The sequence below is a fragment of the Kryptolebias marmoratus genome, linkage group LG3, assembly GCF_001649575.2.
Source record: "Kryptolebias marmoratus isolate JLee-2015 linkage group LG3, ASM164957v2, whole genome shotgun sequence".
Taxonomy (NCBI): domain Eukaryota; kingdom Metazoa; phylum Chordata; class Actinopteri; order Cyprinodontiformes; family Rivulidae; genus Kryptolebias; species Kryptolebias marmoratus.
This window is the reverse complement of record NC_051432.1, coordinates 4459212-4476913: the sequence shown is the minus strand read 5'-3', so window position 1 is coordinate 4476913 and position 17702 is coordinate 4459212. Positions and strand designations below refer to the sequence as shown.

The 17702-nt window shown below is 41.5% G+C and overlaps 1 protein-coding gene across 3 annotated transcripts; it reads left to right on the top strand.

Annotated features, from left to right (window-relative positions):
* Positions 1-66: 66 nt before the first annotated feature.
* pex6 (peroxisomal biogenesis factor 6) lies at positions 67-15324 on the top strand. 3 transcript variants are annotated; one of them, XM_017434981.3, is made up of 18 exons: positions 67-613; positions 792-1418; positions 3998-4167; positions 4418-4501; positions 4708-4813; positions 5054-5184; positions 5644-5749; positions 5853-6055; positions 7650-7836; positions 8759-8835; positions 9365-9482; positions 10628-10833; positions 11004-11065; positions 11413-11521; positions 11769-11885; positions 13712-13789; positions 14025-14164; positions 14737-15324. In XM_017434981.3, the coding sequence occupies exons 1-18, from the start codon at positions 89-91 to the stop codon at positions 14871-14873; spliced, it is 3183 nt and encodes a 1060-aa protein (XP_017290470.1). In that variant the 5' UTR covers positions 67-88; the 3' UTR covers positions 14874-15324. The 3 variants fall into 3 exon arrangements, 2 of the variants coding, with proteins under 2 accessions (XP_017290470.1, XP_024866054.1); XR_005233006.1 differs by lacking the exon at positions 14737-15324 and having other exon boundaries at positions 12207-13789; positions 14025-14095; XM_025010286.2 differs by lacking the exon at positions 11769-11885.
* The last annotated feature ends 2378 nt before the right edge of the window (positions 15325-17702 follow it).

Genomic DNA, 17702 nt, shown 5'->3' with positions numbered 1-17702 from the left:
GTCCGTCTTGTTGTTTATCTGGTTGTCCACAGGATGGCGCCACCGATTCTCTGGAAACAACCGCTGCTTCGAAGAAGACCAAACAAACATGGCGGCGGTCCAGGTAGAGTTGTGTTGTTTGGAGAGTGTTCCGTCTCGCCTCAGTCTCCTGGATGTATTAATATTAAAACCTCACCTGGATTCGGTTTTGCAACATGACTCGGACACACCGACCGTCCTCTTTATCCCGCAGCGGCCTCAGGTTTGTAACAGGACGGGCATTTTGCTTCGCGTCCACCCAACCACCGAGGCGGAGATATCGAGCTGCGGTGGAGGAAACTCCCCCAACGGCGAGTCTGACCGCCCCCTCCGGCTATTCGCCAGCAGGTACTTCCTGCGGCACCACCGGCTTCAGCGACTCAGAAGCACCGGCACTGTCAGGCCTCTGGAAGCGGTCAGCCTGGACCGAGTGGTGCTAGGAGCCCGCAGCAGGCAGAGCCTTCGCTGGGCCGGAACGGAGCAGTTCACCGGCGGGCTGCTGGAGCTCTGCCGCTCGGGACAGGTGGTGCTCGCCCGGCAGGGAGACCCGCTGCTGCTGCCCCAACACCCGCTGCTTGAACAGGACCAGCGACAGGTGAGGCCCAGGAGGTTGTGGTTTATTATAATTTATTTTTTGTCCTTGTAAATGTTAATTTTCAATCTTGTATGATCACAAAAGTGAAGCAGATCAGGATATATTTACATGTGAAGAACTGTACCCAGTTCGGTGCAGTTTCCTCAGCTGAAGTGTTTCCTCCTCTCTGTGTGGTTAGGTGCAGCAGCACTTACTGGACCTTCTGGTGTTGGAGTGCAGTCCCGTCACTCAGGGGAGGATCACAGCCAGTACCTCTCTGATTCTGACTGACTGCTGGGAATCAGCGGACCCCCCAGCCCCTTCCTTTCCCTGCAGACCCCTCAGCCTTTGTGTTTCGGACTTTGCTCATTATGCTGACAGCCTCAGCGGTACCCGATCTCTGCTTGATACTCGGAGGCTGTTGGGTTCAAGTCTGCTGGACGTCCTGCAGGCGCTGGAGTGTAGGTTGGATGTCCATGTGGTGGACACTCAGCGCTGGCACGGAGTCAAAGGTCAACAGGAAGCAGCTGTGGATGTGGACAGCTGTGTGTTTGTGAGCAAACAGCAGCTTCTGAAGCTGGGGCTGTTCAACCATGAGTGGGTGACATTGTCGAGCCCAGGAGGGTCCTACAGAGCGCCCACAGGGGAGCTTGATGTCAGGGTGTGCCTCTGCAGGGAGCGGCTGGTCTCTGTGGTGGTGGTGGATCTCACTCTCAGTCAAGATCTGCAGATCCATGATGATGTGGGTTTTATATCAGCAACCCTGTGGTTCAACATGACTGAAGGAGAAATGATTCCCATGAAGACGTGCACACTGAGGATGAAGGTGCTTTGATCATTCTGAACACACTTTAAACAGCACACCAGATACACTTGTACATACTCTTCAAACCCTTTATGGTGCTTTTATTAGACACTAGATTATAATAAAGGATTTGATGAGTGATTGGGGCAAAGTAGCAGAAGAAATGGTAAATGGCTTGCACTTGTATAGCGGTAAGCTACACTGTAGCCACAGCTGCCCTGGGGCAGACTGACAGAGGTGAGGCTGCCATCACACCTGCACCACCGAGCCCTCTGACCACCACCAGTGAAGTGTGTTGCCCAAAGACACAACGGCTGAAACTGACGGAGTGGGGGCTTGAACCAGCAGTTCTCCGGTTACAGGACGAACCCTTACCTCCTGAACCCCTGCCGCCACGAAGTGATGTTGAGATGTCAGTTATTTATCAAAAAGACACAAAATTACTTCAATTAGGCATTAAAGTAACACTAATGCCTCTTTCACACGGCCCCTAATTCAGAAGTCTGGCTCTACTCGGCTCGGCTCGATAAAGAATGCTTTATGTTTACACCGGCCAGTTTGGTCGGTAGCAGAGGAACGCCTCCTCGTGTTGCGGGGGGCGGGGCCGCGGCGTTGGGTGGGGGGGTGGATTGGGTGCGCTACCGAAACTTTTGTATAAGTTGTGTAAACAAGGAAAGTGCTATGGACAACGTTGGCCCTGTGTTGTTGCTGTTTTTTAAACTTATGGGGATTCTCATGAGACTTCAGGAAGAGAGGCTCAGGGGAAGAAATGCTCTGGATGCTGCGATTGTTACGCAGAGTAGGACAGCTGTTATCCGCCGGAGATTTCAGGCTTTACAGCGCCTTCAGCTGGGGGACAGACGGCATAAACGTTGCAGGGTAAGCTAACGCTGTTGTTTATATTCCTACCTTCGCTCTATATGCTTGCATCTGGCCACACCCACAACCAATGAGTGAACAGGAGCTAAGCTTGCGTCACCCACGAAGCAGGACCGGCCCTGCTGGCCCGACTCCGAAGCAGGGACCAAAGAAGCAGGGACCGAGTGCGAAAAAATGCAGATGTGAACGCTCGCAAAGCGAGCCGAGTAGAGTGGAGCCGGGACCTTTAGGGTTTGTGTGAAAGGGGCATAAAAGCTTTGTTAAAGTTCTTCAGTCCAGCAAATATCATCCAAAGTTTGTTATTTTGTGAAGTTCTCACATGTTGTTTCTCTTAAAAGCATTTAACACCAAGTTCTGGTAAGCAATGCTTTCGGAAAGACTCGTAAAGGAAGAGATGTTCTCTTCTAAAGTCATTGAGTTAATTCATGGTTTTTATCTCTGGTTTTCTGTCAATACTGTTGAGTAAAATTAGCAGCAAATTCTTCACATTCCACCTCATTCTTCTGTGGTTTAAAAATCTTATCATTTTAAGATAAGAAATATTTTTTGATTTAATGTAATTTCTGCTGACATTCACTGTATGAGCAGCACCAGTGTGGGTGAATTTAGTTTTTAACTGATGGATAAAAAGAAAGTCTAATAACATAAAGAAGGTATTTAATTATGTTTGCTGTACAAAGATGAAACATAGCATTTATGCCATAATCCAAACCAAAAAGTGGCCTGAATTGAACAGAAAAGCTTGATTGTTGATTAAAATGTAATTATTTAATCAACTAGGTTGTCTTAGTATCTCTAGGAGCTAAAAGAACACCTATTACTCTCAATAATTGAAACCAATCATTGCTCTTGTGTTCAGTTAGTGTACTTATCATTTTGTCTGTAATATAATTTGAGGAAAGCGAACATCATATTTCTCCAGTTCTTCTCGCGGCACGTTTACACTCTGACTGTCCAACGCCCTGACATACAGAATTTATGAAGTGTTATAACCGACAGAGGAGGTTTGTGGCTTCTCTGCTTTTTTATAAAAAAAAATCTTTACAATTTTTGTTTTTATGCCATCTTATTTATCAAAACAACAAAAAAGTCAAATAGTTTTAGTTAGTTCGTGACTCAGCTCTAACTTTGCTGATCATATCTACTCCGTTATCTGCTTAATGCATTTCTGCACTCTGAACATTTCACGACGGACTAAAGACCCTCTACCATTTCGAGTGTTTGTCTTTAGTGGGGAACTGTATGAGCGACTTTCAGTCAAGCATGAGACGACTGTGGACACAGCTTTTTATTGACTCTGGATCTTCTTGGTAGAATAGAAACATCCAGGTGAACACGTTTGCTGTTTGTCTCTGAGCATTAGAGCAGCTATTTTTAACTCTTTAGGCAGAATGACTAATGACTGTCCCTACGGTTGCATTATTTTCAATCTTTTCTAGGGCTGCCATCCTTTTTGTCAAGGCCAGTTTTATTTGTTTACTTTTTTAAATAGTTCTGTTGACCCAAAATTCATAATCAATGACTAATTTTGAGTAGTTTTATTTATTATTATTACTTTTGTCAGTTCAAAATTATTTCATTGACCTTTGTCCTTTTTTCTTTCACAATCACAGTGATATTTTTAATTGGACAACAACACAGTGATTTTTGCCAAACGTAAGACACTACTTTTATTCTGTCCAAGTTTCATGTCTTTGATGCTTCTTTTCGTTTTATATCAGAGGTGGAAACCATCTCCTCCAGACCCTGACTGCTGTCGTTCAGACAGTTTCTGCCGCTCAGCATCTCCACCATTCGCCAGCGAGCTGCACATCCAGCCGATCGCCTCTCCGCTGTACAGCAACCTCGGCTGCTACGACAATCTGCTGGCTGAGCATTTCAGTACACCGAGGTCAGCTGACGCTCTCTGAATCAGAGTGATCTCACACCTGTCAGTCCAGGAATTGCAACTTTTTTTTTGTTTGCATGAAAAGTGATTAAAAAAGAAAAGAAAAGAAGCACCTCAAGTGAAGTTTTCACCTGTTTTAACACGTCAGTTTCTGACTAAAATACTATAACGGATGATAAACTCAGGTCGGATTTAACTCATGCACGTAAGAAGAGTTTCCCCAGTCTAACCAGTTTGTTCTGATGTTCTGCAGGGTGGTTTCACAGGGAGACATCCTGACTGTACCAGCTGAACACCATCCAGACCTGCTTGAAAACAACTCTGAGGGGATCCACAGGTACCACACATCAGTCCATATAAACACAGCACTCCGCTTTATTTTCAGTCCATCGGTTATTCATATCTTTTTTTAAATCCTTAAACTATTTGAAAGTATTTCTTTGGTGATGTTTTATTGCAGTTGAAGAGACTAAATGATTATTTCTCTGTCATTAATTGTCGCCACCTGTAAGTGATGAGTCCGTGACCTTTGACCTCTGCCAGGTGCCCAGTGTTGTACTTCAGAGTGCAGAAGGTGTGTCCGTCTGCTGCAGAGAGGGAAGGAGGGGGAGCTCACCTGGCCGATCGAACACACACCTCTCTTTACTCGGTGAGCTTTCCCTCTGACTTCATGTTGGCTGTCAGGATCATTATGTGGTTCTGGTAAAAAAAGAAAAACATTTGTAGCTCTGCAAATGTCTCATTTGCTTCCATGTGGTGTTTTTTTTTTGCAGCCACCTCTTAAACACAGCAGAATGAAAACTGTATGCCAGTGTTGCGGTCTTGATTTGATCAGTCATACAGCTTTAGTGTCAGTGAGCAGAATTATTTGATGTTACTGTCTTCTCAGGAAGCATCGACCAACAGCCCTGTGCCCTTCTCTGCGGAGGAAGGGTCTTTGTGGAGCAGTCTGTCTCCTCCAGGCCTCACCAAGACCGTAGACCTCATCAGCAGCAGCATCCTGCCTCACCTGCAGCACAGGTAACCCATATTTCTGCTAAGCTCTATAACAAGAAGGAGGAAAACTACTCACCATTTAGCCACGATGCAAAAACTAAGGACAGGTGGAGTGAATAATATTGATCTTATCTGTGAGGATAATCACGCGGCTCATTGCAGTGGAACACAGCTTTCTTATTGTAAACTTTGGGTCCTGGCATTTATGTATAAGTTATCTGAAATGCAACACCCTGTAAGGTTAATTGTTTTCATTGTGAAATAACCCAGAAGTGTTTAATAGGAACAGTTTGAATCCTCTAAATGCTAAGGCAGTTAGCTTTAATGTTAACCCTGAACTGTCCTTTAAAGAACCTGCATCTTAACAGGCTGATGTTTGTAAGGATGTCTCAATGTTTTTAATTGTGCTGTAGAATTACACTTTGGCCTTTTTACCAGGTTTTCCACAGGTTCAGACTTTGATTGTGTTGTGTCTGATTATAGAAGCTCTCTGTCTGGCTGCACGGTCCTCCTCCACGGTCCTGCAGGCAGTGGAAAGACGACTGTGGTCAGAGCGGCGAGTCGCAGACTGAACCTCCACTTGCTGAAGGTGCAACTGCAATCATTAAAATAATAAGATGAATACAGCTAGATGTTGTGTGTTCAGCTGCAGGTTTCAGCAGTCATGTTGCCTCTTGCTGTTTTGTGTGTAGGTGGACTGCGTGACCGTGTGTGCAGACACTCCCGCAGCCTCTGAAGCGAAGCTGACGTCGGTGTTTCAGCGGGCAGACGCCCTGCAGCCCTGTATCCTGCTGCTCAGAAACCTGCAGCTCCTGCTCAGAGCCCGAGGGGCCCCTGAAGACAACAGCAGAGTCCAGGCGGTGCTGTGCCAACTGCTCAGCAGTGTCCCCGCCAGGTCCGTGAGCCGCCTCCTACTCGCCCACCATAAATCTAATGAGAAATCAAACTTTAGCTCAGCATTTGTATAATTTACTGAGTTATAGACATTTCTTGTGTTGGCTAATGTTGATTTGCTGTGGCAGATGAGATATTTTGCTAGCAGATAGTTGACTCCAATTTGTTGTGGTTGAGTCTCAGCTACTACCACACCAAATTTTAGCTCAAAATCTGTAAAACTGACTTAGTTAAAGTCTTTTGAGTTGCCATCTTGAACTGGATTGGCTCCAAAAATAATTCAGTTGTAGGTGTACATCCAGTGATTTCTTTCTGCAAGTTTCAATAAAAATTGTCCAATGATTTAGGATATAATATGTGACCTTTGCTGGCAAAATGAGTCACAACGAGGAGTTTTTCAACACTGCGTTACTTTCAAATTCTAGTAAGTAAAGTAAGTAAAGTTTATTTATAAAGCGCTTTTCAAAGACAAAATCACAAAGTGCTGTACAATAATAAAAACAATAAAAAATTAAAACCAACCTTAAAAACCATACCAGACACAAAAACCACCAGAAGAAACGGAACAAAATCAAGAGATAAAAGCCTGGGAAAATTGTCCATCTAATTCTCCATCTAAAAAGTTTCAGCTTTGTTGAGTTTGGTGATTTATCACCTGGCTCGTTTGAAAAACTTGAATTTATTTTGGTCTAAATTTATGTCATCGGGAATTCCAGCCCTATGTTAAAAAAGGGGAATATGTAAGCTTCATAACTGTGCCTGTCATTATATGAAGGGATTTCCCGGCAGATAAAAGTGGTCAGTTTCAAAAGAAATTAAAGACTGATTAAATTAAAGGATTATTTCTGAAGACATACCTGTTAGAAAACTTTGATTTTAAGCTAGATTAGGAAGGTTAAATGTTATTTCAGCTACTAGGATTGCTTGATAGTGTCTTTATGGACTTGTTTTTACGCAAATCTCAATTATGGCAAAAATCAGTATTTTCATCTATTTTGCACTGCAGACTGTTCACTTTCCTAATCATTTTGTCAGCACGAGTCTCATACACACACACACACACACACACTTAGACAGGCAAAAACATAATCGTCCGCTTGCCGTTTGATGGCAGGCAATTAAATATAAAGAATTTCAAACTAATAAGCTGTCTTACTTCCAGATGTACCTGAGACTGAGCTTCTGTGTGGGGATGAACTCTGACCTGCTCAGAAAACCTCTGATTCAGTTTATGTTTATTCAAACAGGAACAGCAGATAAAAACAGTGTTACGTGTTAAATAATGTAACGGTTGCCCTGTACACAGTCCTAGCTGACGGTTCATTTGCTGACCCATTTCCTGGAAAGACTTTTAAGAAAGTAAAACCTCTAATATAGATTTTATATGACAATGTTAGTCTTGCACAGAGATTTCTTTTGTACCAGATGAACGGTTACACAGCTGGGTTCCTTCTCTTGGCATCCAGGTGATGAGTTAAACATCACATGTATCAAGTTAACTTGTACATTCTCAGTGAACCGCTGCGTTTGTAATGAAGCTGGCAGACTTTAGGCTGAGTAGATGAACTGTAACCTTCCTCCTTTGTGTGCCACAGTGTGGCCGTGGTGGCAACGGTCTGCAAAGCTCATGATCTCTCAGCTGGAGTCATGGGGGCGTTTGTCCACCAGGTGGAGCTGGGGAGTCCCACAGAGGAGCAGCGGCGCTCCATGTTGGTCAGCCTGAGTCAGGAGCTTCATCTGGGGAGGGACGTCAACCTGGAGAGACTCTCTAAACTCACTGCAGTATGCTGTCATCTTCACTTTAGTTATTTATTTATTTATTGTGATGAGAACTTCAAGAGGTTTAGTCCTTAGAGCCTGTTTTTGTTGTAGGACTGGATGTTCCAATGCTTAATAAAATGCTGACCAGTACTGTAATTAAATCGGCTAACACATTATAAAGCATTTAGGTGTAATAAATATATACAGTTATAATTTTTATCCTAAAGAGGTCAGTCTAAAAATAAATTTTAAACAATTTTCTCATTTAGCAGTTGGGGTACAGTAGCAATACGTGATGAAGTAATTGTAAAAAAAAAAAAATGAACAACTATGCTGCATTAGTCCATCCATCCATCCATCCATCCATCCATCCATCCATCCATCCATCGCTTCTCACTTCTCCATTTCGGGTCGCAGGGAGCTGGTGCCTATCCCCAGCAGTCTGCTGCATTAGTGATTTTTTAAAATTAAATATGATCGATATACTTTTAAATGATAAAAGTACAGGGTGGGCCATTGAAATTGGTACACCTGAACAAAATGGGAATGGTTGGTGATATTAACTTCCTGTTTGTGGCACATTAGTATATGGGAGGGGGGAAACTATTCAAGATGGGTGGTGACCATGGAGGCCATTTTGAAGTCGACCAATGAAAGCTAAATGAAATATCCAGTGTGTCGGATACAATGCCATGACACACTAAAAATTTAATTTGAACTTATCTATCCCCAAACCTTAAAAAAATAAAGTAAAATACATTTAATTATCACATTTGACCAATGGCAGAAATCAGACCACTCCTAAACATCAGAGAGCTTCTTCTAGCTTTTATTACATCTACAGTTTTTTATTCAGTTTGTTGACGGTGTCTGCAGCAACATCTGATGATGAGTTAATCCTGGAGACCTTTTTTCAGTTTTTTCCTTCTCGTTTCCTCCTCAGGGCTTTGTGTTGGGGGATCTGAAAGTGCTGATAGTTGAAGCTGGCAGATCTGCCTGCAGGAGGCTGATTCAAACCTGGTGAGACTCTAAACCTGAACAAGAGCCATTTTTAAACCTCTTCTCTGTTTGATAGATACAGCCTGTAATCATGCATGTGTAGAAAGGTTTGAGCCCAAGTGTATTTTAATAAAGGCTGCACACTGTAGGACCAAGTCAAAAATCTGACTCAAAGCAGTTTTCACAATAAACGTCAAAGGAACCTCAGAGGGACAGATAAAGGGGAAATGACAGTACAGTCTCTAAGCTTTAAGTAGACAGGAAATACCAGGACTTGTAAAAGCTTTGTAATTGAATAAAGCAGGGCTGGACAAATCAGATTTATTGGTGCTAATAATTACTGTCTGAAAAGTCTCCATGTTTAATACGTGGCATTTGTCACATACTTGTAAGACAGATGTTGTAGATGGTCAGCACTTTCCTGTCACTCAGGCAATGGAGCAGCCACAACTTTCAGAAACTCAAAAGATGTGTTTTCTATCTTATTTATGAGCAGCCCAGAATGTACTTCAGCTCAATGGCTGGTCTCAGAGTTGTGTTGTTTGTGCAGTGGTGGCCAGCGCCAGGAGGATCTGTGTTCCAGCGGAGTGACCATCCTGAACCAGGACTTCATCTGCGCCCTGGAGACCCTGCAGGACATCCACTCTAAAGCCATCGGGGCCCCAAAGGTGACACACAAGCCTCATAACATGCCTTTAAAGCAGCGGTTCCCAACTCTGGTCCACAAGAGCCACTGTCCTGTATGTTTTGGTTGAATGAGTGAGATGCAGTCAGTCAGTAGAGGGTGCCAGTGTATAAACATGGAAGCATCTTTCTTACTTCTTCCTGTAGCAAAGACAACCCCGTCAAATTAAAAAAAAAGAGATGTGTGTGTGTGTGTGTGTGTGTGTGTGTGTGGGGGGGGGGGGTTATCATATAATGGGATTTTGGCAACCTGATTAAGAAACTTGGAGTAGAAACTTCATTTAAAGTTTAAACAGGTCCAACAGAAAGTTGGACTTTACATGACCGAACAGGGATTTTGCTGTCTTTCATTAATTTTACACAATTGAAGTTTTAAGTTTTATTGAGATTTTACCATGAAAGGTTCAGCTTGGAGCATGGTGATGTCACACACTAACTTTTGAGCTATCTAAATATTCCAAAATTTTTGCAAACTCTTTTTACTCCCTCAAACCTGACACTTTTTGTAGTTTCCACCACAAAACGTAGGTCCCTGTTGTCCTCTTTCACCCACTGTGACTCTCTCTCTGCTACAGGAATTATGGTTTTCTCTCAGATTCTCCCCTTGAGTGCAGAGTCGCACATTCAAGCTCTCATTGGCTCTTCAAAGCTTGTCATACGGCCTCTATAAAACCCTGTAGAGGTGTAAAACTTGTGACGACCAGATGCTCCTTCTACTTTCAGTTCAGACTTTTTGTTTCACACAGTGACTGTTTGAGATTGCTTGTCTTCTCTGTGTTTTTGTCTGCCTGTCTTAATAAGAGTGCTGACACAAAATGAGAGACACAGGTGTGTGGTTACCATGGTGACCCTAATAAACTACTGGCAGCTGCTTTGACTGTTTTTTTTTTTTTTAATCTTGGTTCTTTTTACATTTCCTTTATAGTTTATTCATCAAAGCACTTTGTTTTGGCTTTGATCACTAAAGCAGTAAATCCTTCAGCACTATTGGGCTTTAGAGAAGAAAGTTGGTGTATGTTGGGATTTCAAGCAGTAGCTGCACTCTTCGGAAACATTCTCTTTGGGTTTAGCTGTTGTCTCCTGAGCTGAATGTAACCAACTCAGCTCTTGGTTAACCCTGTGTGAGCAGATCCCTAATGTGCGCTGGGAGGACGTGGGAGGTTTGGAGAATGTGAAGAAAGAGATCCTGGACACGGTTCAGCTGCCTCTGCAGCGTCCTGAGCTCCTGTCTTTGGGTCTGAACCGGACTGGAGTCCTGCTGTACGGACCACCAGGGACAGGGAAGACTCTGCTGGCCAAAGCTGTGGCCACTGAGTGCTCCATGACCTTCCTCAGGTGGGTTTGTGTCATTTTAAAAGAACCGTAAAAGTGTGTGTTGACGAAATGGTCCCACCACAAGGTGTGCGACTTTACAGCATCTGGAGTTCTGTTTAATATTGGATTGTCCTCATTGCTAAAGCTTTGTTAGCATTGTGATTGTTCTCTTACCTGCTCCTCGGTTTCAGTGTCAAAGGTCCAGAGCTCATCAACATGTATGTGGGTCAGAGTGAAGAAAACATCAGAGAAGGTTTGTGACGCAGTTTATATTCTTCTGCTTTATTTGAATTTAAATGTGTTTGTGGCTTTTTCCTATTTTTTAAATCTTTTCTAATAGAAAGCAGTTAAAGTTCAGTAAAAGTAAGAAATGTGAGCGTGGCGAATTATTCATCCTAATCCTATCCCATGTCAGATTGTTTAGTCACTAAATCTTTTCCTGGAATAAGAACTAACTGTAACTAACTTTTATTTATCGTGCTTTGGATAATTTGTGTGGACTTTTAAGTTTCTTGTCCTTGTGTAGTCCTGCTTCCTTGTACTTTGATCATTGTGAAAGTTTTATTTCACCATGAGTGGACTGATGTGGATGTTGTGCAGTCTTCCACAGAGCGCGCTCAGCGGCTCCCTGCGTCGTCTTCTTTGACGAACTGGACTCTCTGGCGCCCAACAGGGGACGCAGTGGAGACTCTGGAGGAGTGATGGACAGGTGAGTGTTTCCCTGCCCTGCTTCCAGGTCAGATCAAATTATCAGGAGCTCCAGACGTTCTGATGCTGGTATCATGTGTTTCAGAACAACCAAAGTTCTCTAACATTACCTCCTTGTTGTCTTCTAAATTTAGTACAGTGTTATTGGTCCTTTATAGTGAATCACACTTACTTCATCTCTAACTGCACGAGTTGCCGTATTCCGCTTCGGCAGCGTTCCAAACACTGAACTGGATCTGTCTGCACAGAGTTGTGTCTCAGCTGCTGGCTGAACTCGACATGCTGCACTCGTCTGCTGGGGTTTTTGTGATCGGAGCCACCAACCGTCCTGACCTGCTGGACCAGTCACTGCTCAGGCCGGGCAGGTCTGAAATCTCTCACAAACACACAGTAATGTTTCTGTCACTTCAGAGGATGTTACACTGACTCACATTAGGAACTACAGGCAGGAATATTTAAAAAGATAACTTTAGTTTCTGTGAAACATGTTTTTACTGAGATCTGGCTTCACTGAACAGCATAACTCTCACATTTTAGTTAAGAGAAATAGCTTCAACATGTCCCTTTAAAATAGCCCCAGCCAAGCTGTCCATTCATTCATTCATTCATTCATTCATTCATTCATTCATTCATTCATTCCATCTATTTTCTGCTGCTTATCCATGGTCGGGTTGTGGAGGCCACAGGTTCAGGAGGGAAACCCAGATGTCCCTCTCCCCAGCAACACTATCCAGCTCCTCATAGACATTCCCAGAGGATGCATAATCTGTCCAGTGAGTTCTGGATCAGCACCAGGGTCTCCTCTTGTTGGGAGGCCCCCAGGAAGCATCCTGATTAGATACCTGATGGAGGATGGCCATCAAAAGGAGTCCAAGCTGCCCCGGGATGGCAGCGTTCCTCATCCTATCTCTAAAGCTGAGCCTGGTCATCCTTTGGAGGAAGCCCATCTAAGTCAGTTGTATCCAGGATCTCGTTCTTCTGGTTAAACACCACACCTCATGACCTTTGGTGAGGGTTGGAGCATAGACACACTAGTAAATCAAGAGCTTTGTCTTTAGGCTCAGCTCCTTCAAAGTAAGACCCTCATTACTGCGATGTAATAACTGAGGTGGGATGGTGCAGCCAAGTTTAATTCCATAGGGATTTGTTAAATAAACAAAAATCAAGCTGGCAGATGAAACGGAAAACCCAGGACTGAAAACAGAAACAAGACGGGACACACACCAGAGTTTAAAACAAATCATTTACACCATGAAACAATATCATCAAAACACAAGAATAAACAAAGAATAATTGATATATTTTATCAAGTCTCAGTTTTATGAGTTTTGTTGTTATTCAAAGTTTCACTGAAAGGTAGGCATACTGAGAGCCTGTATGCAGTCGAGACCACTCGTCACATAAAGGATATTGTTTCCTTGTTACCATGGAGACGAGATTATAAATTTGTGAATGGCTCAAATTTACATCCATGACATCAAAAAAGTAGTTCTCCCGTGAGAGTGAAAGAAAAATTCCCCCTGTGGTGGTTGGAAAATTAATAAATTTTCGATGGTATCAAAACCACAAATCCACATAGTCTGTTTTCCCACACAGACAAGATCTAATCCTTTAATCTATCCTTCCATCTTTCATGAACAAAACTCTGAGATACTTGAATTCTCCCTCTTAACACAGAGACTCATTTCCAACCCAAAAGGAGCATTTTACCCTTTTCCAGTTGAGAACCATTGCTTCAACTTCGAAGAGCTGACTCTCATCCCAGCTGCAAACTGCCCCAGTGCATACTGAAGGTCATGGACTGGAGACAAGAGAGCCGCTTTGTTTGCAAAAACCAGACAGAAAACTCTGAACTTCCCAAATTAGACAGCCTACTCACCACAACTGCGCCTTGAGATCCTGTCCATGAACACCACAAATAGGATCGGAGGCAAGAACATCAGAAAGACCAAAACTGTTCATTTTACTGTTAATTGATAAAAATAAATAACTTGGTGTACTAAATTAAACACAGTGAAATGATGAATATATCATGATTATAGTGAACACCCTCACCAGCTGTCCCTGACTCCTTTTGTGGTTTTGGTTGGTCTGACTGTTGGTCCTGATTTCAGAAGATAATTTTTGTCTAACCTGACTGGAACATTTAATGTTTCTGAACATCTCCAGCTCCTGGACTTTGCCTTGGCAGGTTTGATAAGCTGGTCTACGTTGGAATCAATGAGGATCGAGTCTCTCAGCTGCAAGTTCTCCAGGCCATCCTCAGAAAGTGAGAACAGACCCTTGAATGTTGAAAGAGAATAATAACAAAACTTCAAAACAGCAGAATGGAAGAAAATACATCCAGACATTATCTACTGTATCTCCTTTATGAGGCATAAGAGTTAAAAAGCTTTTGTTATTTTGAAGCCTTAAATAGATTTTGAAGAGAACATTTACAAGAATAAAAAACCTTGTGTTTCTTTGAAATTTATTGTTAAAAAGAAGTTTAACTTTTTCTCCAGGTTTAAGTTGGACCCTGCTGTGAAACTGCAGAACATAGTGGACCACTGCCCCACTCATATGACCGGCGCCGATCTGTATGCTCTCTGTTCAGACGCCATGACGGCTGCCATCAAGAGAAAAATCTCTTTCATCAACAATGGTAAAAACACAATATGTCTGCTGCAGTAGGAGGAGAACTTTAGGCTGAAAATGATGTTAAATAAGAATTAAAACTGAAACAATTCATTGAATAACTCAATTACAAAATAATCCACCTAGTGTATTTTAATGAAACTTGCTATAAATGATCACTGGATTTACATCTACAACTGATTAATTTTTAGAGTCACCCTGATTCAAGATGGCCGTCATAGCTAACTGTCCTTATGAAAACAAAAATTGCTATAACTTAGTCAATTTTACAGATATTGACCAAAGGTTTGGTGGTTGTAGCTGAAACGGATCCCCTTCACATATTCTGAGCTACCATTTTGCACAAGAAGTTTGTTTAAATATTTCCCAACAACTGTTTAGTCAACTTTGTCTGTTAGCAAAATATCTCATGAACCACTGGACAGATTTTAACAAAACTGTCAGGAAATAATCATTGGATGTATGTCTACCACCAGTTATCACAGTAACCAGTAATCACAATTGTTCAGCTCTTTAGCAGCAGGTTCTTTGTTTTATCTTCTCTCCTTAGTGTAACCTCCAACCATCCCTCTCCCTCAGGTCTGGATTCAGAGGACTCCCCTGTCCTCCTCTCCCTCGAGGATTTTTCTGCAGCGCTGGAAAATTTCAAACCATCTGTTTCTGACAAGGAGCTGCTGCGATACCAAAACATTCATCAGAGACTTTCTGCAAAGTAGAAGCTGCTGTTTATCATCATGAGCCGAGCAGACCCTCTCAGCAGAATGATTAGAACGGACATCAGCAGTGAATTATTAAAATAACGACTAAAGTGCAATCTACCTCTGAAGAACCTCTGCTGTGAAGTATCACAATCTATAACATGTAAATGTTGTAAAGAAAATAAATAATTTATAAAAGAGAACCTGTAATTAATAAATCAAGTAAACAAACCAATGAAATTAGTTGTGAAATCCTGGTTTATTTATTGTTTTGTCACTTTGCTCCAAGTGGTAGAAAGGAAAATTTATTTTACATTTTTGCTACCTAACACTTTTATTAACCTTTTCTACTGGTTTCTACTTTCAAAAACATAATAACAAAATATGTCTGTACGGGATAGTCGGCCCATTAACAACAGATTGTCAGGGTTTTCATTTATTTAACCTGCTAATAAAAAATCACACCGGAGAGGCTCGTTGTCTTTTTGTGAAGGCCTTCGCAAAGATGAGAGATTCCACAACAGCTCCTAACGGCGTGCTGTCCAGGAAGTTCTGCCCCTCCACTTGGGCTTTCTCTTTATTTCAAGGAAGAAGAAATAATAAGAAAAAAGGGGTTGATCTTAGCAGGCCAAGGCCAGTTCTGATCATAGCAAAAACACATAACACATCACTGTTTGGGAGAGCCAGATGGTGTGGCGCCCGCCGGCCCACCGTCTGACCTTGGTCTCTCACGTAGGCAGTGTTCCACATGAGCACAAAGGCTGATAATGTAAAAACCCTAACACAGATTATGAACATTCAATTTCAGGGGAAGTTACAGATCTGTTTTTTATTATACTTTTCTCGATGCTTAGTGATAAATTTTATTTCCGGGTCATGTTCTTCAGTAAAAAACTTTTTTTAAGTTGAAACCCAAGCCATGTTTATAAAGTAAAGAAACAGAAAAACATGTTCAGCATTAGAAAAAACAGTATTGTTTACTTATGGAGCTTGTGGGTCATGACCCATTCGTTCAGACACATTTCTAAATGAAAAGTGTTGGTATTAAATGTGTGGAAAGCTCCACTCTGTTCAGAGTTAACCACAAGTTGGTTTAGGTACACTTAAAAAAAAAAAAAGAATGAGAAAAAATAATAAACTTATTTATAAGTTGAATGGTAAATAGTGTAATGTTTAATTCAGTTAGCACTGACTGAGCAATATTTTTTTTCTATAAATCTGCTACCATCAGCGTGTTTTAACTATTCCTGTTTTAAATAATCTGTTTACAATATAAGCATGTTTACAAGGTTTCATTAAAACAGTTTGTCACGAAGTGCAGAAACACACAAATGACCCATCAGAATGAACAAGTCCACACAGATTACTGCAAAACACACTAAACAACTCAACTTTTGGCTTTTAGAGCCATTGCTTTGGGGTGGTGATCATTTTTTTGAGGTGAAAATTACCCTATCTCTTGTTTTCCATATATGTGTGTGTGTTAACACACACCGCCAACAAGAACAAACATCTTTTAGAGTCTAGGAAGCCTTCCTTGAACAGTCCAGATTTTACATTTATTTCAACATTAAAAGCTGTATTCACCATTTTATCTCTGATTTCAGCAGTTCTGTAACAATCAAATAAAAGATGGTGTTTCACCTGCATCACTGTTTCTGATGGGACATTTCTTTGTGGTGACAAAACAGCTCCACTGAACTACCGCCCTGACAGGCAATCCATTTCCAAAGGTCAACACAGTGTCCCAGGAATCCTGAAAGTTTATTTTATCATTCTATATCACCACTGCTCACACTATTTTGTAAATGATGTTTGGCTCTCTACTTGGTAGGTTAGATGAGGCTAGATTTTGGTCACTTGGTAGTGCAAATAGAAGAGGGTAATTGTGAACCAACAAAGGAGTTTAGCCCCTCCACATCTTCAAACATGTCCTTTAAACTGATAAACATACAGCTTCAGAACCATAAGAGCAAAAAACTGATGGATACATGCTGAAACTCCACTTTCTTATGAGCATAGCTGCAGCCTGGCTATTGCTATTTACCATTCACATTTACTAATTGAAAAATGGTAAATGACAGAATAAAACAGAGACTAACACTTTTGTGTTTCTTTAAATTTATTCTTTGTTAAATAATATTAACAATGCAACAGATCAATTGTGTAAGAAAGTTAAGTATTTCCTGTGGTTATTATTTGCAAAGAAAGTTTAAAAAACCAAATTTGTGTTTTAAACAGGTTATCTTTTAAAGATGGAGGGACAAAAACAGAATTGTAGGTAAATTAGATTAAGAGATTGACTTAAATGAAATTTAGGAGCAATACGTTTTAGCACAAAGATCAGCAGCTAAAAAACAAACAAACAAACAAACAAAACAAGAAAGTTTGGACTTGTCAAGACCAGGAAATTCTTTAACAAATTTACAAATCTTGTTTATTTTCATTTTGCCCCAAATTCTTCTTCTTGTGAATTTTTGCCAGAAACTGAAAGTGTGCATTACTGCCACCTACTGATATGAAGTGTGGATCAAAATATTTATGTGCCTATTTGTATGTAATCTTGATTATTTTCTATTCATTAACTTTGTTTTTCTAAAAAAAATAAATAAATAATAATTTAAATACTTTCACATCCTGATTCTTTCTGTAAAATGTTTGCCCCCAAATTGGCTATAGCTTGTATTACTTCTGAAGAGAGAACCAATCAAAGCAGATGAGCTACAGCTGTGAAACCTGCAGATTCAGGCTTTTAAAGNCTCAGATGGTTTGTGGGCTTCCAGTAAGAGTCTGGAACCATGGGAGGCACTGGGTTCCTTGTTATTTGTGTGGCTGCAGTGTTGCTCA

Excerpts from the sequence above, each read along its gene's own strand:
- pex6 (XM_017434981.3), top strand. The coding sequence starts at position 89 with ATGGCGGCGGTCCAGGTAGAGTTGTGTTGTTTGGAGAGTGTTCCGTCT. Across the intron at positions 5,185-5,643 it reads CTGCCTCACCTGCAGCACAG|AAGCTCTCTGTCTGGCTGCA; the intron begins GTAACCCATATT and ends GTCTGATTATAG. Across the intron at positions 13,790-14,024 it reads CTCCAGGCCATCCTCAGAAA|GTTTAAGTTGGACCCTGCTG; the intron begins GTGAGAACAGAC and ends CTTTTTCTCCAG.